Below are 17681 nucleotides of genomic sequence, written 5' to 3'. Positions count from 1 at the left end.
AATAAAAAATGAAGGTTTTATTAATTTTTAAATATTAACGTCAGTGTCAATTTATAGCTCAGTGTGCACTTCACACTCGGATTGCTCACATGAAGCGTAGTTTGAAAAATGAACAATAACCACCGCTTTACTGCACTTACCTACATTGACTTCTGTAATAAATAAGATATATTTTATCACATTAATTAAGTTGAAACAAATTTTAAATGTATATGTTAGCAGTAGACGTATATTTGACGGCTTTCATGAACGTCAACCAATGTAGTATTCTAGATTGTCTGAAAAGCCGCGAGCGCCAGCTGCCGCACCGCGTGGAAGCTTCAAAACGGAAACGGGCTTGGGGTTCGCGATTAAAGAATCGGGTTTCGTAGCTAGATTTTCTTTGTTTTGCACAGAATATGGCTGCCATATTTAGTTTAGATGTCTGTTTTCAAAAGTTCTGCGAAAATTGTGTTGAAAATCGTATAATTTTATAGCGATTTGACGAATTTCGCGTGAAAAAAGTTGTGAAATGTGTGGAGACTAAGTAGACCGCTTCGATTTCCAGTGCCCCGTTCGATTTCCCGTAAAATGTTACTGTTTACATCGGTTCTGAATAGGTTTGGTTTTCTTGATAATTTAAGGTAAGTTTGGCTTAGTAGAGGCTGCGTCTGTGTGTTGACTGTTTATTGGGGCCTCATTAACCCTCTTTTGTGTGAGGATTTTATTGGGGGTGGGTCAGGTAACAAATTCTAATTATTGCCAGCCATAAATACTGACAGGGGGTTTTATGCCTTGACCTAAGCTTCTAGGCTTGATGTTGATTTTAAGTGGTTTGTTGATCTTTTTCTTTGAACTATTATTAATATTTGACAATCCTTTGATTTAAACGTCAAACGGGTTCAGCACCTTCTGTCTAGCTCGTTTTCCAACCAAAATGTTATTAGGCTAGACATCCATATTTGTGTCAGCAGCGCTGTAGCATTTTTATTCACGCAGTTGCTTTTTTTAGGCCCCGGCAGTCTCTTACAAAACACACGCGTAATACATCTAAAAATTACTTAAAAAAAAACACCACATTCCGCGTTATCTTATTATTTTGATTAGGTAATAAGAGCATATATTTGGTTCCTATCAATTTATTTGACAGTAGGATGTTGCGTGCTTTCGAGTTGTTATTGTTGGGTTTTTGCAGTGATTATGCCTGTCTGAGATAATTAAGGCCAATTATAATATCCTACCGGCCTGCATAGGTTTGACATTGTTCAGTTGGAGAGGGCAGAGGTCGGAAGTTGAAATGCAAATTTATTTTGTGCTTTTAGCTAATTTTTTGTTATTAGGCAACCGCCGTAGCTTTGCAATTAGTCTAGTTGCGGATTGAGCGACAAACCAACATTTTTTTACGCCCACCTCTCAAAATTGAATCGATTATTTTACTAGTTACTAGTTTGTGTATACAAAAGTCTAGATGGAGATGCATTGCGGCTGTGTTCTTGTAAAATTTTCCTTTCACGGACCGTCACGACGAGCGCTGGAGTTGGCGCTTGCGCGACCTCGAATAAATTTATGCCGCGGTCGCGCAAAACCAACTACCGCTTTTTACATATACATTCGATCCTGGCGACGTTCGAGACGATCCCCGTGTAGAAGCTAAAATTGTACACAAATCAGCCTTTAAATTCCGACACAGTCTCGTTCTAGTCGTAGCAAAGTAATCGGCTAGAAAAATGGGGCCCCGATCCGTTTACACCGTCACCAACATGCAGAGGAAGAACTTTTCTCTGACCTTAATAAAAACCATCATAATCTACTGCGCATTTAAGTTTAGACACATAATAAGCTAAAAAAGTAATTGGTTTAAAGGTGTTTAGAATGTAGCAAATAACACATTCACAAGCAAAAAAACACTAGTTGTGATTTGACTGTGATATTTTGCACATGACCTGTCACAGTCAAATCACAACTTAGCTTAGAGCGCTTAACTGTTGATTATACCTTGTAAAGGTTATGTTAATAATACTTTGATGCTCATGTATGCGCAATTGTATAGACATCAGAAATCCTCTTATTTGTGGTAAACTACACACGTAGTGTTATGCATAATCCTACATTACGTTGTTTGCATTTTGATTTGCAGTCTAGTTTGTGTAAGAGGAAATGATGCATTTTCTGCGCATACAAAGTCATATTTACCTACTAGCTATATGGATAAGTTTTAAAAAATTAATTAATTTAAATAGAATCAGGACACTCTGAATATATTCTCAAGGTTATGCACATTCACCATTGATTAGTAATAAAATATTTTATTATCAATGAACTAACAGCAATGCAATAAAGTTTTTGGTTACTTTTTATTGTTCTTACTCCTTTGACCTTTATTGGTGTTGCAAAATCACCAATCCAAAACTGCAAATCATAGGACATTTCATAAGCCCTTCTACAGTCTGTTGCAAGTTCACTTCCTGTTTATAAACTTCCAAGCAATTTAAATAATGATTTTCTTTTTTCAGAGATCACCGTTGACCTGGAGACCCAAGCCGAAGAAGAAAAGGGTGGTGGTGGGTCACCCACAATATTCAGTGCAACTGACGCAGAAAATGTTCATACCGTATCTTCAGACATGAGTGTTTGTGTGGAAACTAGTACTACTGCGCTCATCCAGCCAGTAGTGTCGCCACTCTCCACAAGCACTAATATATCGGAGGTTGTTGTCTCAGCTTCGACTAGTCAGCCGGCCGTTAGCGCCATCGGTTTGACCGTCGAAACTGAAAATCTGAAATCCGATCACCAGTTGACTGGCAAAAGTATAGCGAAATTGGTGGTGGCCAGTCAGCAGCACGTAGTTCCAACTAGTCAGGTACTGCAAAAAGTAGTCAGCAGTCCGTTAATCACAGTTCTCAATTCCACTGGTCCCTTGACTGTGGTGAAAAGCATTTGTGTCACTTCAGTAGTGTCTTCTGCTCCCCAGTACACTTTGGTAAACACCACAGCTCCTTTGACTGTGGGCAAGCCGCCCACCATTACAGTACTGAATTGTGGACCGTTGACCAGTCCGGTGACTGTGGTGAAAACTCTTACTGCGCAACCAGTTATTGATAAATCTACCGCAGATATTGTACCTGCAGTTATTGCCAATAATGCAACCGGGGCTCCAGCTTTAATTGAAAATAGGGGACACAATGTTTTTGTAAAGAACACCTGTCCTGCTCCGGACACTACTGTTGTCGATAGTGTCCTACAAAGTCACAAGCTTTTCTCAACTTCAAATGTAAGTAGTATACTCTCAGTTATAGAATACTTATTAATTAATTTTTTTCTTCATTAAGGTGTTAAACAACTTGAGTGGAACTGGAAAGCCTCCTCCAGCCAACGGCCAGAGAAATAAACTAAAAATACTGAGTAACGTTCAGTTAACAGGAGCAACTCAATCCAATAACGCTTTAGTAAACAAAGCGCAAGCACGATACAATGTGGCGCCTCGTCCAAAATTAATCGGTGTAAATAACATGTCTATGAAATTAATGCAAAAGGCCCCAAACAATGTGATAAAACCAGCAGTGAACCCATCTTTAAAATCGCCGACCGAAAAGTCGCCCAAGGCAGTTCAGGCTGCGCCACAAAAAGGTCCGATTAAAAATTTACCGCCTAGTACTTTCTTGCCCAAACCACAGCAAGGAATCAAAACTTTATCGCCCCAACAAAAAAACATTCCCGGGCAAGTTCAGAGAACGACGTCCGGGTTGAGGACGATTCCGCCTCAGAGGCCTCAAAAGGTGCCAACCAAAACTAACTACATCGGCAAACATGCAGTGCAAGCACAAAAAGTCAACAAACAGCCAGCGAAAATGAAGTGTCTCAGATCGCCACCGGGCAATATGTACTCGTACCATCAAGCTTCGATGAACGAGAAACAATTGACCTTCAATCAAGCTTTGACCGCTCAAATTATCGAAACATTAAGCAATACAAGCACACCACCTCCAAGCACTAAGTATGAATGGTTGCCGTCTCGTTACGATAACGCGTTTCACTGTCCGGACAAGCAAGCGCCAGAAACGTTGAAAGTGGAAGATAAAGCCAAGTCTGGATTGGATGCGTTATCGTTGATTTGTCAAGCGGTGTTGTTGGATCATAACTATAATGCCACGTTACCGCCCGAGTCTCCCCCTAGATCCACGCCTCCCATTAACACCCAAGCTCAAGTAAACGGTATTCCCAATGTGAATATTTACTCCAACATGCAGGCAAAAAGACGGATAGTACCTCCTCCCAATAATTTGCCAACCCCCAGTCATTCTAGTATGGTACCGACTACCAACAGTTCACTTTTAGGCAGTCACTTGGTTAATCAGGATGACGATGCAGCTTCAGATGTTTCAGATGGCTCTGACAGGAAACACGACACTGAAGGTGAGGAAACAGACACCGCTCCCGAAGCGGAAGAAGTGAAAAACGACGATCACTACGGAGACTACGTCACTAGGTGTATTTGCGGATTTTTGCACGACGATGGATACATGGTAGAATGCGACAAATGCAAGGTGTGGCAGCATGTGCAGTGCGTAGTAAAAAATCGACAAATCCCTGACGAGTATTTGTGTGACATGTGCGATCCCAGCAAACCGGTAGACCGGCAGAAGGCTCGATTGATTCAACAACAGTGGATCAGGGAGAGGCAGCTGATTGAGCCGAAAATTCGTAAAGAAGCCAAATTAAAAGACACCTTAAGGCAAAAGGACCACATGAGTGATTCGGACTCTTCCGATGGAGAGCGAACGATTCGCAACAATAACGTGACTACAAAACGGACGTCAGGGTTACGAAGAAAGTCTGAAAGCTCAAAAACTACAAAAAAAGATCTTAAAGAACCGATCGTAAAACGACAAAGACGCAAAGAGAAAAAAGTGATGAAAAGAAAACCAAAACCGCAAGTTAAACCACCACCGCAGTCTCACAGTGATGACGAGAACCAGGACACGTGGTCCGCGCATCTTCCCCAATTGAGACAGTGGATCGAAAAGTACGAAGAAGCCGTAACAAACCATTATTCACCCGAATTGAGAGCTCGCATATCAAGCATAAGAGTGAACGGAGCCCACGTCGACTCCAACATCACCTACGATTCAACAGTGTGCAAATGTCGCATACACACTCAACCCTTAACGGAAATCAAGTATTTAGTCAGCACTGTTCAGTTAACTGCTAATACGCCAATTATAGAGTTGAGGGGCAAGTACATGTTGTCGACACAGCACCGAAATTCTGGTGGATCCCTAACTACCAGACAGCACACACAGAAACCCGGTCCTTTTCTCTTCTTTTACCGGCTTCACAAGGACAACACAGAAGTTTGTGTGGACACGCGGACTTATGGGAACAGTGCCAGGTAATCTACATAACTTAATACTATTTTTAGTTTGTTTTGTCACCGTTGAGTAATAGTACTAAATTAAAATTTAACTCAACACATTATCTAGTCTAAAATTACTTAATAGTAATTTTTTTCATAGATTTATAAGGCGTTCGTGCAAACCAAACGCCGAATTGCGCCATTGTATAGAAAAGGGAGTGCTTCACTTATACATAGTGTCAATATCGGCAGTGGAGAAAAATTGCGAGTTGACTATCAAACATGAATCTCACGACTTGGCGGCGGTGGGCACGACGCAAATTGCTTGCGCTTGTGGTCGACCTGACGAGTGCACGGTAAACAAAACCACCATCAAGAAAAACGGGGAATCAACCGAGCCCATCAGGAAGCGAAGAGGAAGACGGACGGTTTCGTCTAGTGGACCTCCGCCATGCTTAAAGTCTCCAGTAAAGGAACCAGCTCCTACTGTCACCAATGAACCTGGCAAGTTGTTTATTATGGTGGTCCAGTTTAAAATGTCAATAATTCACCAATTGATAGCCCGTCGTAGCATTTAATGCCAAAATTGTTTACTTTCATCAATGAAGAGTCTGAAACTTAACTTTTACTATAAAAAATAGTTCAAAATTCGGTTTTTCAGTCTTAAATCACAGTGAAGCGTCTAGAAGTCAATTTAATACTGACAAAGCGTGAAATGGCATGTTTAAGCCTATGGAAAATGTTTAAATAGTTTTTTAAGTCTGCTATGTCAAAAACTTGGCGAAAATAGGATTTTCCAAGCTGAAAGCAGTTTTAAAACCCTAAAAATAGTCCAGAATTCTAAGGAAAAAAAAAGCAAAGTAAAAAAACTTGAAAAGTCAGTCTTCGTTGGGTTGGGTTCGTTTTGAACGTAATAACTCAATTATCTCGTAAACAAAGTTTCAAATTAGAATTTTATAAGAGATACTTATTTTGTCACATTGAACGAAGTAAAAAAATATTTTTGAAAAATATACAGTGACGTAGAGAATGAAGCAGAAACATGAAAACCATCTTTCTGTATTTACACCACTGGACAGTTTCGACAAACGTCATTAACGTCGCATAATGAGTATTAATTGCACATATATTTGTTCTAAATTTGATTAAAATATTGCTCTAGCGGTCTGACAGTTATGACAAGAAACCGATTTTTTAAACTAAACTTTTGGTGAATTATTGACAATTAAAACTGGACCACCCTGTATTATTCTGTTTGCATTTTAATGGCGAAACTAATGTTACAGTTGAAACCACTACATCGCCACCCGCTCCGCCAATCTCCCCGACACTTCCTGAACCACCCAAAGAGGAAGTTAAAGAAGAAAAACTGGAAATTATCGAAACTGAGGAAGTTAAGATTGAGATTAAAGAAGAACCTGTTGAGGAAAAAGTGGAGGAAAAAATCGATGTTATACCTGTTGTAGAACCACCTGAAAAAGAAAAAGAAGAACCTACTCCAGTCAAGGAAGAACCCTGTCGAACTCCTTCTCCGCCACCAGTGAAGGTAGAAAAGGTGGAAGTAAAAAAAGAAAAGCCCCCTAAAGAGGAGAGATCGAAAAGTCCTCCACTGACCCCGATTTCCACCAGAAGATCATCACACCAACGATCTTCAGACAAGGAGGAAAGCGGTAAGGAGACGGAAGTCAAACCAGAACCAATGCCCAAATCATCGAAAAAGTTGAGCAGAGAAGAGCGGAAGCTCGAAGCTATTTTAAGGGCGATCGAACAGATGGAGAAGGCCGATCAGAAAAAGCAGGAACACCAGGCGAAACAAGCGCATCGCAGAGAGTCTGAGCCTGGACCGACCCCAAAAGAAGAGGAAAAAGTCGAGCCAGTAGCCAAGGTGAAGAGACGCAGACGTAGAGGTAGGGCAAGAACGACCAGTACAAACGCTCAAACAAGACGAAGCCGGCTCAATTCAACCGACTCTTACATGACGTCAGGGGACGAAAACCTAATGTCGCCTAACGAGGCTTCTTCAAGCAAAGAAGCAAAGGCGGCCGGATTATTGATGGCGCTTCATAACGGGGATTCTGAGGATAAAAAATCCCCACAGCGAGATCACGATTCAAATTCGAATTCGGCATTTTCGTCCCCTGAAACGCCACAACTCTCGTCGGCTTGTTTGCTCGTTCAAGCCGCTGTCGAACCACTGGAATCGGGGTTTAAGTTCCCTAAAACCAAAAAAGGGTAAGCAGTTGTTTTTTGCCTGAAAATATTAATCAGATTTTGCAGAAATACTGATTTGTGTAGTTTGATGAACGAGTGGCTTAACAAGGCTCCAGAAACGGCACAATCGGGCAGTGCTACGTCGCCTTCGATCTTCCTGCCGAACTTAAACCAGATGGTAGAAGATGGAGGTATACCAGGGTCTGCAGGCAAGACTTTAAGTGCCTTGGCTCAAGTGGCTACTTTCTGTGACTCGCCCAATCAGCAGCGTGGTGGCAATGCCAAGAAACGATGGCTACGACAGGCAATTAGTGAAGATCATTCTTCCGACGGCCCTCCTGTTGGACGTCCAGGTATTTGAGTCAAGTTGCGTCTATACTTTACGGGGTTGAACTTGAATTTTGTTACAGATTCACCAACTATCAATGATACAGTGGCACCGCCCAAAAAGCGAAAATTGCCGCGGGAGTCGTTGTCTAATGACAACTCGCCTCCGAGCACTCCAACTAGCACCGGCGCAGCAAAAGTAAGTGTACAGCCAAATCATGATAAAGTTCATGATACAAATGAAAACGATTTAACCGTAGACGTGATTGAACAATTTTTACGGACGTTTTTTTTCATGAAACTGTTGTTTTCTTTTTAAAAAAAGTGTTTAATAAACGGTGTGTCTTTGTTTTGAAAGGTGGGTTATTGTTCCTTTTTTTATTCAATTATTCAAGGTTAGGTTAGTATAGCGCAGTTGTTTATTTTTGATTTTAACTAGTTTTGACAGTATGACTAACTCGATTAACTATGAACGGTTTGACGATGATAATTCTCGGGTAAGTTTTGCGAAAGCCGAGAAATGGGAGTGATTTTCGTCAAAACGTGGTAGTATAGATTTAGTTTGCTTATTGTGGGAAGTGGTACGAATAATAACGCACTTCCTTCAGTTCAGTTCAATCAGACAACAAATGAATGTCGGATCCGCTAATAATTGGAGGCCGACCAGCATTTAAAGCAGTTAGGCGGGATTGGGAATAGTTGGGGTAAGTTTTACTGATAACTGAGTTTGTTCCTAATATTCGAACCGTGTTTACATTGTTGAAATTTCAGTCAAATAACAAACACACATGTTGATCGTTTTGAATGTTTTTTTTTTCGCTATGTTAAGTCAGGTTCATTTGTATCATGATGCTTGTAAACTTAATTCGGTATAGTGGCTCAGAAGTGGCATTATTGAGCCACTCTGATAAAACTCTTTTTCTCATTTTTAAACTTTATCGACATCTTTAGACAGTTTCTCTTCTAGCTTTGTAGTTCCAATTCAAATGGATTTTCTAGTGGGTTATTTAGTTATTTCTTGTAAATTGATTTTTTTCACCTAGAGGAGCTTGTGCTTACGTGGGCAGAAGCTAAAAACAGTAAAATGTTGTGTATATCGTAAGTTAAGCATTTTTTGCTTAATCAACTTATAGCATACGATTTACTAAATTTGATTGGCAGGACTAACGTCATACTGTCCTATTTTACACACAATTTGGAAATTCTGACATTTTTGGCTTTTCCCCAAGTTAGCACAAGAATAAAACACTTTCAAATTAAGAAAAACCAACAACTTGACTTAGTAGCTTTTGTTTTAAATATGTATTACTAATCTTTTGTAACTCTTAAGTAGTACTGCACTAACAAACTCCAACTAAATAAAATTCTCGGCTCAGTCGATAGATACTCCAAGAACTAGTCAGGAAGGTTCAGTGGAAATTGTGTACAGTGGCGCCGAAGGCGATAGTCCCTCGCACGCATTAGAATCCGACACGGAACTGAAAGAGAGGGCGGCCAAAATGCAGCAGGAATATGGAAAAACAGTGAGTTTGTCGAGTAACGAACCGACTCCGGTCGAGTTTGCCAGCTTTATGGATCCCCGACTGGCCAGGGACCGGGGGTCGTTTTTCGCAAACAGCGAACACTTGATCGGCACTGTAGAGAAGACTCTGAGCATTTTTGGATTTAAGAAATCCGATTGTACTCCCGCCAAGAAAAAAGTTAAGGTAAAATGCTAGGGTTTTGATTGGGTAGGATTTTGACATTTGAATTTCAGCTGTCCATAACCGAGTACAGGCAAAGAAAGAAATTAACAAGTGACAAAACAGACGACGGGGAATCTGTGGAAAACGACCAACAGACCAATGAAGAAAACAACTCTTCAGAGTCGTTTAAGACCGAAGAGCTGCCCAGCAAACCCAGATCGAGAAGTTCTAGCAGCAGTTCGTCCTGCTCCAGCTTAGATAACTTGTCATCTGATATAGTTATGAAGGGTTAGTGTGATTTTTTTGGTTTACCCGTATACATGTTTCGTATTTCTGCAGCTCCCATTTTCAACTCTGAACCCACTGAGCTTGAACGTCAACGAGAAATTTCAAGTTTGAGACTGAAAAAAGCTTTCGGTTTACCAATCGATCAGGAATCTTGTAAAACATCAGGTAAGCTATTGTGTTTGTCTAAATTCACAGTCGTTTACGTTTCCTATCAGTCGTAGATATGACTTCAATACTAAACTGCGACATGGGACCTAAATTAAGTTCAATCAATCCCCCATCCGTGCCCTTGTCCCTTTTGAGCGAGCTGTCAATGTCACCCACACTGCGGGCTCCCTCTACCCCAGAAGACCGGACTTACACTCCGGTGCCGCTCCCCCCAAATCCAGTAAACGAAACCGACGAAGTTTCAACGCCCGAGCGGGGCGTAGAAGCCGTTTCCAAAACGGACGAACAGATGCAGGTCGACGAATTGCCGGTGGACGAAACGGAAGAAAAACCGCCAAGCGGAGGCGAAACGCAACAAGAGCGAGACGCCAATTTGTTTTACACGCCGGACGAGGACGAGCGGTTGCCAGTTGCCGAACTGACCGAAGTGGACGGGGTCAATTATGTGCCGCCCTTCAATAACCCAGTGTATCCGAATAGTAACTTTAGCAGTTTTACTTCGGCAATTGGTAAGTTGGTATAGCCAGACAAATCTGCCTGCACGTCATCGATGACATAATTTTGTGACTACAAGTGCCTTAAACTTTCCCAGGGTTGTTTTAAATTGTCAGAGGCCTCTAAGTACTACTGACAAGCTTCTAAATAGTGCCAAAGGTGTCTACAAGTGTCTTAAACCTTCTAAGAATTGTTTTAAATTATCAGAGGCCTCTAGGATCGTTTTGAAAGATCTCTAAAAAAGTGCCAGAAGCCTCTACAAGTGTCTTAAACTCTTTCCCAAAACTGTTTTAAATTCCCAGAGGCCTCTAGGATCATTTAAAGTTCCGTAGACCTCTAAATACTATTAAGAAGCTTTTAAAAAGTGCCAGAGGCTTGTACAAGTGTCTTAAACCTTCCAAGAGTTGTCGAAGGACTCTAGGAACGTTTTGAATCTGCCAAAGACTTGTAAATGGTACAGAGAACTTTCTGAAAAGTTCCAGAAGTCTACTAGTGTCTTAAATTCTTCCAGAACTGTTTTAAATATCTAGTGACCTTTAGGATCATTTTGAAAGTTCCAATACTATTGAGAACCGTCTAAAAAGTGCTAGAGGCTTCTACAAGTGTCAGTCTTAAACCTTTCAAGAATTGTTTTAAATTGTCAAATGCTTCTAGAACCAATTTGGAAGTACCAGAGCTCTCTAAGTAATACTGCAAGCCTTCTAGAAATTGTCAGAGGCGTCTACAGATATCTTAAACCGTAATACAGTAATAACCGTATAATAGTCTTCAACTTGTAGTAGTAGTCCATGTTCTCAAAGTAGAGGTAAATGAATACAAAAGGGGATGAACTCAGCCTTCTCCACAACAAACTTCATTAAACCTCTAGTAGAGGGTGCCCTCGACTAGTTTCAAGTACATAAGTACCACTCATCTTCAGGAGCTAGAAGTTATACAATCTACAAACTTGATCTTAAAAATTAGACCACCACCAGTATGTTTTTTCTGATTTTTAAGATAAAGTTTGTAGAGTATTTTGGTTTGTATATACAGGTGTGGTAAATCCAAAAGCGACCATAGGAAAACCGTGTAACGGACAGAGAAACGTAGGTAATTGCATGCGCGGGAAAAAGACAGAAAACGAAAAAAATATCAAGTAGGCCATATTTTCAGTACGCTGTTGCCAAAATCCAATCCAATACATTTTGTCGACGGTATTGGATTTTGGCAACAGCGCGCTAAAAATATGGCCTACTTGATATTTTTTTTTCGTTTTCTGTCTTTCTCCCGCGCATGCAATCATCTATGTTTCTCTGTCCGTTACACGGTTTTCCTATGGTCGGTTTTGGATTTACCACACCTGTATATTAAGTATATCTTCTAGCTCCTGAAGATGAGCACCTATGTACTTGAAACTAGTCGAGGGCACCCTCTACTAGAGATTTAATAAAGTTTGTTGTGGAGAAGGCTGAGTGTTCTTCACCCCCTTTCATAATATAATAACCTGCTTAAGCAGAATGTCTTTTGGCTACATTGCTCATCTATGACGTGCAGGCAAACTTACATGGCGGATCCTATAGTTGGCTTTTCTTAACTGAAACATAACTGAAATTTTCAGATGACGATTCCCGTTATCAAAGCCGTAATCCGTCTCCGCCGCCCGATTTAGAGACGACATCGTTCGGCCCCTCTTAGTAAACATGCTATTTTCGGTCAAGAAGTGCAATCACCACATAGTAGAAATCTATTAAAAATCATTCTTCTAGTTAAGCGGTGTAAATAATTGTTTTTTTTTTTTGGAGATTTATATTTTTAACGTATTATAGGTACCGCGGAACAGGATTTTGCCCAGTGAATCATTAATTAATTTATTTAGTTTCTTTTGCGGAGTTATTTATTTTTTGAATTCGTCTTCTGAAGATGTAAATTTGTCAGTTTTCATGAGTTAGGTTCAGGTGTAGATATAATGTATAGAGTGTGTATATAATTTCTATTTCTTAAGGAAATGACGCGGTCGTTTTTTTTTTGTTTTTTTTTCTTAAGTATTTCTCGTGCAACTCGGTCAACACAAGCATTGGCGAAATCTCATTGAAATTACGTAATGTACATAATCTCACAGCTTGCACGAAAATGAAAAGTACAAAATTGTTTAAGGGGTGATCTCGAGTTTTATCAATTAGATTTTTTTATAATTATTTTTTTTTGTAAGGTCGTCTTACCTGGTAGTAGTGTAATAGCCCTAGCCCAGTGTTTTGTTTATTAAAAAAAACGTTAAAGTACTCTTCTATTTCCTCACCAGAAGTCAGCGAGTTTCGTTCAATTAAACGAAACTCTATAATGTTGTTATTTTGTAGTTTGAAACAAAGTTTCTGATAAGGTGGTGATTTACATTAACTAGAATGTAGTCTAAACTATTGTTTAATAGTAGTGTATGTAAATTTCGTTTTGTAAGTTTGGCAGTAACGCTGTTTTGTAGAAATATTCTGACGTGGAGACATCACAAGTTACTTGTGCTTTTTTTTTTGTATATAATCTGATGTTGTACATACGTACTATATTTATGATATTTTTTTGTAATATTACGTACTACATCCAGTGTTTTGTTACTTTTTCCATTAATTTATTTGAAAAATTTAAATAAATTGTTATTGCGGAGGGTTTGTCCCGGTTGCGATAAGGATTGTTGTTTGCCGTGCGCGAGTTAGGACGAATTAATTTCATTACGCCAAACGACTATATACGTATATATTAAATTTTGTACAAAAATTTCTTAATAAAATTCGATGTAGAAAAAAAAAAACATGAAAACTATTTCGTACGGTCAGTATTATTAAACAAATTTTATATATATTTTGGCAGTAATTAGGTAATTCGTCCCGGCATTAGAGAAATTTGTCAATGGGATTTTCAACGACATAAAATAACTATTTTAATATGTAACAAGGCTGTATATAATACATTAATATCGATGTTGGTACGAATTGCGTACAATTATTAAAATCTTTGATGAAAGATATTATTTTTGCATTTTTTTTTTTCACTTTCTATGACAAGGTAAACAGAGATACTACAGTATTGTAGTGATGGGCGTAAATTTACCATGATCGGTTATTTACCGGTAAGGTAAAGTAAAATTTACCAATTTTGACCAGTAAATTTATGGGTCTAATTGAAATTTGCTTGAAAAATATAATTGTCCTGTCCTGCGACTGTTATTGTGAAACTCCAGGAGTGTACCAGTTCTTTACGAAAATTGCTGCTTTCTTTCAAATTTTTCGAGTTATTTAGGAAAATCCAGTTGAAATTCTGGTTTAAAATTTGAACAGCCTGTAACTCGGTTATTTTTTGGGGGTTCAGCGAACTTGAATCGCTCAAATTAGTCGTCTTGAGCTCCTCTTTCCATCAGTGGACTAAATTGCCTGTAAAACCCACTTGGAGTGCCCGAATCATATTTTTAAGCACATTTTTCTAATTCTCATTAAATTTTCTATCTAACGACATAAAAATCACTACAAAATCAAGGAAGTCAGGGAGAAAAGTGGTGTCAAAATATAAAATGCCAGAGACACAATTTGAAAGAAAAATCAGGGTCAAAATTGCCTGTAAAACCTACTTGGAGTGAGAAAATGACTGTTTTAGGCAAATTTTTGAAATCCTCATTAAATTTCCTATCTGATAACATAAAACAACACTACAAAATTTAATACGGTCAGGGGAAAAATGGGTGTCAAAGTTTGAACTGCTAGTAACACCGTTTTGAATAAACAGTCACCGACAAAATCGCTTGTAAAACCCACTTAGAGTGAGAAAATGACTGTTTTAAGTACATTTTTGGAATCCTCATTAAATTTCCTATCTGATAACATAAAACAACAGTACAAAATGTAATACAGTCAGGAAAAAAATGGGTCAAATCAAATCATACCCTGAACTACTTTATTATCATTTTATTACGTTTAATTTAAAATGGAAGACGTCTTATTCACAGTTTGTGCTTAAAATACCAAATTCAAACCTTATTGTCACAGTTTCTATAATTAGTATTGTATACAGGGTGATGGTATATTACTAGAAGTATCTAGAGAACGACTCAATATTTTTCGTCGAAATTTGGAGTGTAGCCTAACTCTCTATCTAAAATATTTTGAACTTTGCGGTGTTGCCAGATCAGTCAGATAGAACACCAACTTTTGATTTTCAAATGGAACACCCTCTGTTTCTAATCTAATTTTTCAATTCCTCCAAGAAGCTAGTAATTAGTGTTGATACTTCCCTATATCTGTCTTTAAGTGCGTATCAAATCGTACTCCATACTAATCTGAATACGGACACCGGAATTCAAAAATGAGGTTAAAAACAGGGTGTTTTTGAAAATCAAAAGTTGGTGTTTTTTCCGGCTGATCTGGCAATACCGTTAAGTCCTAAATATTTTGGAAAGTAAGTTTGGAAAAATATTGAATTGTTCTCTAGATACTTCTAACATACCATCACCCTGTATAAGTCTTATTCTTACAACATTGAACTTTACTCTGTTAATACTTAACGTATTTCTTTCAAAACTTGGTAAAGCGTGTCCAAAAATATGTCGGCGTGTTTTTTGGTAAATAGCAATGAGGGCCGTAGACGGAGAGTGTGCGTGTAGGCACCTCCACAGATAATTCCTACAAAAAAATAACGATTTTTAGTATAAAATTTGTACCTTTTGACAATTATCGCACCTTTGGATTTTAATTTGACGATTATTTCGTCTCGTTTGGCTTCAGTGTTTGCAGTGACAGCCAGAAAAGTTCCTCTACCACGAGCCGAATGCACTAGAGGAGCAAACTCCCTTTCCATCTCCTTCAGCTGTCCCAAAACGTATTCTCCGGTGCTTTTAACATTCTCCAATAAGCGATTTTTCTGAATTATTCCAATAATCTTTTCCAGAAGGATCATTTTGCCGGGATCACCCATCCAAGTATTGAAAGTCCTGAAGGGCTGGTTGACTCTATTAATTTAAACTTTTTAAGAGTTTATTTTTATATGATTTATTATTATTACTTCATGTCGTCATTGAAAAACATTCCGCCAAGCTGCATTTTTTTACTGAACGTTACAATGTCTGGAGGAGCTTCCAGATTAAAGTACTCGTGGCACCAAAACTTTCCTGTAGGACCACCTCCTGTTTGGACTTCGTCTATTATAAAGGCGGCGTTATTTTTGTTGCAAATAGCTTGCAACCCTTGGAAGAAGAATGGGGAAGCGTGGTTGTCACCCCCTTCTGATTGAATCGGTTCCACAATCACCTGAATGATAACAATAAGAGCGGAAATCAGGTTTAAAAAATACTTACCCCAGCTACTGGAATATCTTTGCCATTCCACTTCTCAAACAGCTCTTCAACACTGGCCAAACACCGTTTGTCTTCATCTTCATTAAATTGCACGTTCTCCTCCAAAGGATACCGATACAATGGAAATTGAGCCATGGGCCAGTCAAAAGCAGGGATGTCAATTTTTTGTATAAACTTGGACCTGGTGGTGGACAAAGCACCCAGACTGCGACCGTGAAACCCGTGCAAAAAGGACATGATAGCCAGTTTGGGTGAGCCTGGAGGTTGATTGCGCAGACAAGACTGTTGTTCTTCTTGACTGAAATTGTCGTCACCACGCACTTTTCGTCTGTACGCCATGAAGGCGTGTTTGTAGGCTGTTTCGTTGGCGCAAGCCCCGCACATTACTGTGTTAATGTGGTTTAAACCTGGAGGAGCCACCTGAAGATTGATTGATAAGCTTTTGTGATTTAAAGGGAAATTATATTATACCGCTTCTACAATGTGATTTAAGCGTTTAGGCCAGTCTTCACCAGGGAACACACCTAGTGCAGGTCGGTTGATTAAGCATTTCTAGAAAATCCTAGTTTAAACAGAACCACTCTACAGGTGTGGTAAATCCAATAGGAAAACCGTGTAACGGACAGAGAAACGTAGGTAATTGCACGCGCGGGAGAAAGACAGAAAACGAAAAAAATATCAAGTAGGCCATATTTTTAGCACGCTGTTGCCAAACGCCGTAAGTATTCAATACCCTCGACAAACTTAGTTTGGCAACAGCGCGCTAAAAATATGGCCTACTTGATATTTTTTTCGTTTTCTGTCTTTTTCCCGCGCATGCAATTACCTACGTTTCTCTGTCCCTGACACGGTTTTCCTAAGGTCGCTTTTGGATTCACCACACCTGTATATACTACAGGAAACTGGCTATACTAACCAGGTCGTGTTCATTGTTGAAAGCTTGGAGCAACTCAGGGTGGTTGTATCCCAAAGGAATACTAGAAATTTGAGTGTAAATATCCAGAAAACTGTTCCCATCCACGTCAACCAAATAGTTTCCAATCGATTTGTCGTAATCTACGAAAATTTGCGTGGAACCAGCTTGCTGAAACTCCCCATTTAGATTCTACAATAAATCTTACACACTACAGTTTTACTTGTAAACGGTTCAAATCCTCTAGAAGCTTTCTAGTTTTTGGTCCTGGAACGGACGTTTTAATACTCGGTCTTTCTGGTTCTCCAGGTATATTGGTTGATAACGAGCATTTACTGCCTGTATTCAATAATATGTAATAATTAAATGGCGATAATAATGAATCAATTACCTAATGATATAATTTGGTTGCCTCCAGACACACAGTATCTACCAGATCTGGACCACATTATTAAAAATTTGCTAAAAGATACGTAAGAGTCCCTTTTGCTTTTAACGTTTCGTGGTATTGATCCATATATGGGCGGTTGCGCGTAAATTGAATCACAAATTTTAAGGTCGGTTTTCACCAAGATGTTTTTAGGGCCAGAATTTGTCCTGAAAATTTCAATATTCTACTTTTAAACCGGGTAAACACAACGCAATAACAAACACGTACTGAAATCCACTAGCATTTCGTTGTTAGTTGCGATATTCTAAATTTACCATTATAGCGGTCGTTGAGCCGAGTTTTTGAAGGTGAAAGTTGTCGGAATATTCGCTGCAAGTGGTAAATCCATAACCGACCATAGGAAAACCGCTTAACAAACAGAGAAACGTACATTATTGCATGCGCGGGACTAAGACAGAAAACGAGAAAAAATATCAAGTAGGCCATATTTTCAGCGCGCTGTTGCCAAACGCCAAGTTTTTTTGCCGACGGTATTTGAGTGATGGCGTTTAGCAACAGCG

At 39.2% G+C, this 17681-nt stretch overlaps 2 protein-coding genes across 3 annotated transcripts; one reads left to right on the top strand and one right to left on the bottom strand.

Moving 5' to 3' along the window:
* Positions 1-352: 352 nt before the first annotated feature.
* On the top strand, positions 353-13504 carry upSET (SET domain-containing protein upSET). 2 transcript variants are annotated; one of them, XM_081978256.1, is made up of 12 exons: positions 353-623; positions 2493-3250; positions 3309-5368; positions 5493-5836; positions 6619-7564; positions 7610-7896; positions 7954-8069; positions 9247-9576; positions 9627-9843; positions 9895-10008; positions 10059-10520; positions 12104-13504. In XM_081978256.1, the coding sequence occupies exons 2-12, from the start codon at positions 2603-2605 to the stop codon at positions 12178-12180; spliced, it is 5601 nt and encodes a 1866-aa protein (XP_081834382.1). In that variant the 5' UTR covers positions 353-623; positions 2493-2602; the 3' UTR covers positions 12181-13504. The 2 variants fall into 2 exon arrangements, with proteins under 2 accessions (XP_081834382.1, XP_081834383.1); XM_081978257.1 differs by having other exon boundaries at positions 354-623; positions 7628-7896.
* Positions 13505-14417: 913 nt separating this feature from the next.
* On the bottom strand, positions 14418-17382 carry LOC145727824 (4-aminobutyrate aminotransferase-like). The gene is made up of 8 exons (XM_081977660.1): positions 17122-17382; positions 16954-17069; positions 16734-16901; positions 16289-16369; positions 15818-16237; positions 15526-15770; positions 15204-15472; positions 14418-15146 (listed from the first exon to the last, which is right to left on the bottom strand). The coding sequence occupies exons 1-8, from the start codon at positions 17177-17179 to the stop codon at positions 15025-15027; spliced, it is 1479 nt and encodes a 492-aa protein (XP_081833786.1). The 5' UTR covers positions 17180-17382; the 3' UTR covers positions 14418-15024.
* Between the last annotated feature and the right edge of the window lie 299 nt (positions 17383-17681).

Source organism: Ips typographus, linkage group LG4 (assembly GCF_016097725.1).
Source record: "Ips typographus isolate SLU linkage group LG4, UJ_Ityp_2.0, whole genome shotgun sequence".
NCBI classification, from domain to species: domain Eukaryota; kingdom Metazoa; phylum Arthropoda; class Insecta; order Coleoptera; family Curculionidae; genus Ips; species Ips typographus.
The sequence above is the reverse complement of the archived record's forward strand: the minus strand, read 5'-3'. Positions and strand labels throughout refer to the sequence as shown.